The sequence below is a fragment of the Passer montanus genome, unplaced genomic scaffold, assembly GCF_014805655.1.
Source record: "Passer montanus isolate IOZ18808 unplaced genomic scaffold, ASM1480565v1 scaffold55, whole genome shotgun sequence".
NCBI classification, from domain to species: domain Eukaryota; kingdom Metazoa; phylum Chordata; class Aves; order Passeriformes; family Passeridae; genus Passer; species Passer montanus.
The window spans coordinates 3,297,975-3,305,127 of NW_024370485.1; the positions used below are offsets into that span (position 1 = coordinate 3,297,975).

A 7,153-nucleotide genomic window follows, 5' to 3' on the forward strand; every position below is an offset into this window, starting at 1 on the left:
TCTCAACAGCTGTTTAAACTTTTTCCTCTTCCATCACTCTAGGAACATTTTCATAAGGTGAATGCTCCACAGTAACCTTTGCTTGCATATGAAGGGGTAAGCTCAGTACCAGGAGAGGCTCTGGGAACACCATTTGGCTCCAGAACACTGTGACTTGCCATGTGTTCCAGAACACTGTGACTTGCCATGTGTTCTGGAGCCAAATAAGTGTCCAAGATCAGTGAAAAATCCTATATACTACCTAGATTTAGGAAAAGCTGTTCAGAAACACGAAGGAACCCTTTTTTGGTCATAGAATTCAGCATTGAGATGCTCTGCAAAAGTTTTCTATGAAAATAACTTTGCACATTATTTCATAAGAATAGGAAATATTCTCATCTTATAAATAATAACAGAGTTGAGAGCTATTTGTTTTCTCAATTTCCTTTATGATTGGGAGGCTTTTTTGCTCACCATCAGGGTGCTGGGAGTATTTATCTCTCTAGCAACACAGAGGCTAAACTGAAACCCCAAATTCAGCTCCAGCTCACAATCCAACATAGGCAGAACAGCATTCAGTTCATTCTTGTATAATTTTATAGTGTTTTGAAAACTGTCAAGTATAAAAATGTGGTTAAAATGACAGCACTAAGAGCTCTCTGGATCTTGGCAAAAATGCTCATTATTGCTCCAGTGGAATTTCTTGATGAGGTGTTGTGGTAGCTGTAGCTGGCTTCTTTGGTGGTTATTAATCAGAGCACCCAGAAGCATCTCCTGGCTCAGGAATTCCTGTAACTATTGATTTTCAGAAGGGTTCTTCTGAGGCAACAGCACTTAGGACTTACCCTGCATGCTGTACTCTCCCTTGTGCAAAACTGCCTTCTGGAAGAGGCAAAGCTGGATCTCAGGCTGGTACCTCCACTTCTTCCTTTACCTTACATTCACCTTAGCTCCACTGGTGTGAATCATATGAACCTGCCTTGGAAATGATGGAGTTGTAAGGGCTCCCACGCCTCCAGGATCCAGGATTCTGGAGAGCACTCTTCCATGAGTACAGCATGTACGCTACCCTTGTCCCTAAATGTCCTGACCCCTCTCAACTGGGCTTGTTCTCTGCCATGGAACAGAAAGTCCTGCTTAGGAGAGAGAGGTATGACACCCTTCAGAAACACATCCCACTCTGCCAGAGCAGGGGAAGAAAAAATGGGGAGAGAAAAAAGGAAATAACGGAAGACTCCCAACTGTGCTGCAGTACAAAGGAATATCTTGTTCTTTTTGAGATCCATATGGGAAACTTAAAATGAATTGGTTTGCTTTATGGACTTTTTAACTCTGAAGCCAAACAACCCCATGTATTAAAAAAAAATAAAAAAAATTGTGGAATGGGAGATCCTGACACAGATCTGCAGTTCCAAGGGAAGAAGAAATACATCTCATTTTCCCCCATTTGTTTCCTTGCCTCATTTCCCATCTCCCAGCTAAGGGAGCACCCCTGCAGAGTGCTTTTAATTAAGCAAAACCCATTTGTTTAATGTCTGGAACTCGGGGAAGCAGGAGTAAACATTCCTGTGAAACACCAATGTAAATTTATTTAAGGGTGGGAGTTTGTAATGACCAAATCACATCTTGTACTCAAACTCCACTTAAATAATCAGATTGAGAGTGCCCAGAGACTGCCTGGGAGCTGTTTTTAGAAGAAGAAATGTTTTGTTCTGTTATCTGAGCTGTCCCAGGACAATTCTGCTGAGAGGATGTTGTTACCAAAGGGTGTCCTAAGTGGGTACTCATGGAATGACCCTCTGTGCAAACTGAGAGACATGGAACACAGCATGACAAAACACTCTTGTGGAAAATCATCTCACTTTTCCCTTAATGTGTTTAGAAATTACCTATTTTATTTCTTCCAAGATGAATCTTCATTCAGTCCATCTTCATGAAGCCATCTTCACCAATTTCCACTCGTGGATTTGGTAGAAAATGAAGTATTGAAAATGAAAAAGTGGGTTTTTTTCTTCTGAAATTCTAGCATTTTCCTTTTCTCTGTGAGAAAGCAAACAATGAAGTTTTGAAAAAAAAATAAAATCTGTCGTTGTGTTCGTGGGTCCCAGGACGAGGGAAGAGATGAATCTGACTCCATATTTCTTAGGAGGCTGATTTATTATATTATGATATTATATTATACTTAAAAGTGCTATACTAAAGCTATACTAAAAAGAATAGAGAAAAGAATTCATCAGAAGGCAAGGCAAGGAAAGGAATGAATAATAAAAACTCATGACAGACAGAGAGTCCAACACAGCTGGACCATGATTGGTCATCAAGTAAAAACAATCCACATGGACCAATGAAAGATGCACCTGTTGCATTCCACAGCAGCAGATAATTATTGTTTTTCTTTTCCTCTGAGGCTTCTCAGGAGAAAAAATCCTGGCAAAGAATTTTCCAGAAAATATGACAGTGACAAAAATCCTAATGTTTTTGATTTCACTAAAATTTTCCATTTGTTGACCAGCCTTGCCTGCCAATAAGGACCCCTGCCTGTGCCCCCCTCCAGCCCTCCTCGGGGTGAGATGTTGCTGGCTGAAAGCTCTCAGGGCAATGCTTTCCAACAAGTGAGATTCACGGTGGCCTCAAAATGAATCTTCTGAAAGTGGTCACTTCTGCATGTCACAGCTTGCAGGCTCACCACAAATTGGCTCTGGCAAATCAAGTGTGGCTGACCTTCTTCTGAGTGAGTCATTTATTTCTGGGTACCTGTCATTGCCTGCCCCACTCAGCGGTACTCCAGCTCCAGCCTGATGGCCTCAATGCTCAGAGATAATGCTTCCCACCTCCTTTCTGATTTCAGGGGCTGCTGGGTGTTAATCAACATGCTTTCTTTCTCTTTCTGCTGTCTTCTGCTCATTCCTCTGGATGTGGGAGATACGCTGCCACCGTCTCCTCAAAGCAGCAGTGTCTTCAGGCTTGGGGCTGGGTGCAAACCAGTCCTGAGAGGAGATGCTGGACCTCCTGGCGTGAGAGATGGGAGATCTGCTGAGGAAAGTTACTGGAAAACCCATTTTACATGGCCTCTCACACTGGGTGTCAGCAAATACCACAGGTGAAGCAAGGATCAGTGCCCAGCCAAGCACAGGGTGCACACAAGAAGGGAGTGCAGCCCTGGGGCACAAGAACAGCCCTGCCCTGGTTGCAAGCAGCTGGGATGTACCCAGTCCCACTGCCTCAGGGGTGTCATAGCATGCCTTGTTTGAGGACAGACCGCTTTTAGGTGGAGAGCAAATTTCCAGGAGAAGCTCCTGCTAACCAACACCTAATCTCTCCTTCCTCTTCTGCCCCTTTTCCTTCTTTCTGGCACTGTCAGTGATGCCACCCTCTCTGCTCTGTCACACATGTACCAAAATCCTATGTGACCTTCAGCTCCTTCTTCCCCCTCCTCCTTCCCTGACTTTATAACAAATTCCTGAAGTTACAGTTCAGCAGACCAGGGGTGGCAGGGCCTTGTTCCAGCCCTGGCACTGGGGCTGGATCTGCACATCTGTAACACACTATAAGCAGTGCTTTCTGCCAATTGCTGAGACCAGAAAGCAGGGATTCATTCAGTCACAAGCCCCCTATTTAAAAAAAAAAAAAGTATGGGGAGAAATTGAGAAATTGGAACCATTTTCCTATTTTGGGATGTGGGAAATTGCAGGTGTCCCTGGTTATTTTTGCTGGTAGTGTTTCCAGCCAACAGTTCTCAAGGGTGTTGAGAAGGAACTACAGTGTCTTTTGGTTGAGCAGCACAGTAATTTACAACTTACAGATGAGTGCACACACACAAAAACTTGTGTACGTATCAAAGCCCAAGCACCAAAACTGCAGGCAACCACGCAGCCACACTGCAGAAATCTTCCTGACAAGCCCTGTGAGGAACTGTCAGAGGTAATGGCATGTGGCCATCTTCACCATCCTGGGAAAAATCCACGTCACCACGCTCTGTCCGGCGAGGCAGCTTCTGCTGCTGCTGATCAGGTCCCCTCTGGACAGAGTGAGTAAACTCTGAGCAATAAAGGATTAGCAAAGCAACCACCATGGATCCGCTGGGACTTCTCTAGAAAACCAGTTCTGCTTCGTTCCCACCAATTCAACTTTACTCATCCCTTCTAACAGAAATTACAACACAAGCAAAAAATACTAACATAACATGAAACAGACCTTCACTCCTTATCTGAACACCCTACACAGATCCCACTCCCTGAAAGCTTCCACTGCTGGGGCAGACTGACTCCCTTGGGCTGGGGTACACAAAATCTAGTTTCAGTGCTCTGATCTCACATGACGACTGTGATATCCTTATACCCTGTACACTGAAAGGAAACAGACCCATTCCATGCAAAATAACAAAATGTGGTGGACAGGATCATGGGCAGGACAATACTTTAATTTTGGTTAATGATTCTTCTCTATGCTTTTTCTTACATGGACTGAGAAGAGGTTTCTGTCTAAGTTTATAAAGTGTGTGGTTCAGAAATATATTTAGCCTTCATAGTACAAAATAAACCTCCTAAATGGGGTTGCTGTAGGCTTGAGAACTTACTCGTCTAGTAAACTAGAACAATCTCAAATGTACTAATGACTATGGATTTTATACAATTTCTTTATTAAATAATTGTAGCATTAATCTCCAGCAAAACTGCCTCAGACCTCAACAGGCCTGGATCCATTTGAGGTGAGTATTTAAGAGTTATCTCACATTATTTCTGTTTATTTTCCAGATCCCATCTTCATCTGCTGGGAACATACCACACTTTTCCGTCTATTGGCATGGCTCTGTACAGTAAACAGCAGTAAATTAAGTGGAGGGGCAGAGAGGAGTTCCATGGGGGGCGAAGGTCATAGCCCTGCAGTCCCAAAGATCATGGGCAGAGCACAGCTGCAAAGAGGAACCTGTCACCAGGCAGGGGACTGACTCTCTTCCTTGAGTCTGCTGCAGTTGTGGAGGCCAAGAGAGGAGCAGGCAGGTGTGGGAGTGGAGGCTGGGGAGCTGGGACTGAGCAGAGCGTGCCTGTATGGAACAGCCAGCATTTCTCTGCTTGCCTCCCCAGAGGCAGCTGTGTGTTTTGTCTGAAGCCAATCTCTCACTGGAGCTGCTTGAGAGCAAGCACTGAAGAGCCCCTATTGTAAAAGCCACACAAAAAACACAAAGGAGAGAGCCCAGAGTAAAAAATATTTCCATAATAAAACTGTCAAGGGAAAATGAGAGACTAGAAATCTCTGTACTGGCGAGTAATTAGGAACAGTGGCTCCTCTCTCCAAAGCACTTGAGATAAACTGTCTCCTTGGAGAGGAGCATTTGGGCTGAGATGCACACATGGACCAGGGGAGTAGATGACCCAGGGAAGAGTGCCCAGGAGCTGCAGGGGATGGATATGTGACTTGAGCCCTTGCCAAGGAGCTCAGAAATTCCCACTTCCTTGTGGGCTTCCTGATGCTTCTCCCACAATTTCTCCAAACTAGGTCACTCCCACACAGCCTACAAGTCAGAGCAGCCAGCACTGGACCACCCAGGGCAATGGGGAGGATGCTAAGGACGATGAAGCAGAAGCCCAGATGATGTCATGCAAGGGAGGCTTGGGCAGTTAGAAACACACTCCAGTGGACAAGGGGCAAAGAAAAGTCCCAGATGATGGTGGAATGTGATCTCTGAGTTGTGGCCCAGCCCAGGTGGGAAGTCCTTGTGTCACCATGCTCCGTGCATGCACCCAGCCCAAGCTGGCACCTGGGGACCCGTCTGTGGCCTCGTTGCACCCGCAGCAGGGTGGATCCTCAGCTGAGGTGCTTCTCTGCCAGCACAGGAGAGTTGACTTTGCCAAAGTCATGCTTGCTCTGGCCAGCTGAGAGAGCTGTTCCCACGCTTAGCTTTCCATCAGCAAGGAATGAAATGTGGTGTCAGAGCCCCAGGTTATTTCTCAGCTAAATACTGAGAATCTGCCTCCTTCTATGAACCGTCTGGGATTCAGTCTTCCCAGCACTGGACCAGGGCCTGTTTCCCTGCTGAATCTCATACTCCTTTTCCTACCCACCCTGCTTTTACCAGAGGGCTGGCTGCCTGTGCCAGTGAAGAATAACAGCAGCAGATCACCAAAATTCAATTTCTTATCCTCCTTCTGCTCTTCCCAGGTCACAGGAAGCCCTACCAAGAAGCTGCCAAACGAGAATCAAGCCTTTTTAGGGCAAATGGTGATGAACTCCATATCTGGATGTTCTTACAGAGTCAGAAGAATTCAGTTCACATTTGGGTTTGCAAAGTGAGTCTGTCTAACAGGCACAGGAATACCTTCAGGATGATTATTCCTCTTCTGTACTGTAATTAGGAGAAGGCATCTAGCTGATGGAGAAAAATCATGTTTGGTTCAGCTCACAGAGCTGAATGAAAAAGTCTGTGTTCCCTGAAAGCCATTCATGCACCCCATGGCTCAAAAGAACGACTGGTTCTAGCAAGAGGACCCATGCCTTTGAACAAATCACCTGCTGTTTTTAGCCCAGACACTGAGACATAGAAGTGCACCAAATGAAATAACAGATGAAACACAGATGTGGAAACCAAGACAACCAAGAACCGATGGAGTTCAAATGACAGAAATAACCCTAACAGATCAATACCAGACTAGGCAGCCTGGAAGAACATGTGTTCTCAAATACTCATCTGTCAGACTGAGAGCAGAAGTTACTTTCATTTCAGAAATGATGAAGTCATTGACATGCCAGGTATAAAACACACATGCCAGACCCTTGGCATTGTGCAGCTACCTGACAAAGGCATTAAGTGAGTTGGACTCATTTGAAGCGCAGTCTTTTTATATTTTCAAAACACCAAGTTCTGTGCAAGTATTCCGGCTGCCATGGCAACGTGGTACATTTGTTCCCGAGTGTCATTTCCCATCACAATTGGTTGGGATTTTTCTTCAGAACTTTGCCCAACTTCAAAACTTTGGTTGCTGAGGCAACATCTCTCTTTAAAGGGAAGTGATTGGCTCTGCCTATCTGTGCCAAGGCAAGGGCTCTTCTGTGAAGACCGGCGTGCTACGGCAAGGGCGGAGGTGTTAGAGGCTAAAAAGATCCCCAAGGAAGCAGGGGGAGAGGAAGGAAGTGTGCTGAGAAGTGGCTGCGGAAGGGCAACACGCCTTCATGCGAG

At 45.4% G+C, this 7,153-nt stretch overlaps 1 protein-coding gene across 2 annotated transcripts in view; it reads left to right on the forward strand.

Annotated features, from left to right (window-relative positions):
* LOC120509988 overlaps positions 1–6,502 on the forward strand; it is a 76,450-nt gene extending 69,948 nt beyond the window's left edge. Inside the window, exon 4 of one of the 2 annotated variants that reach the window (XM_039725321.1) lies at positions 6,139–6,502. In XM_039725321.1, coding sequence (XP_039581255.1) covers positions 6,139–6,190 — 52 coding nt within the window. In that variant the 3' untranslated portion in view covers positions 6,191–6,502. The remainder of the gene's footprint in view (positions 1–6,138) is intronic. The other variant, XM_039725314.1, reaches the window with a different exon arrangement.
* Positions 6,503–7,153: the final 651 nt, after the last annotated feature.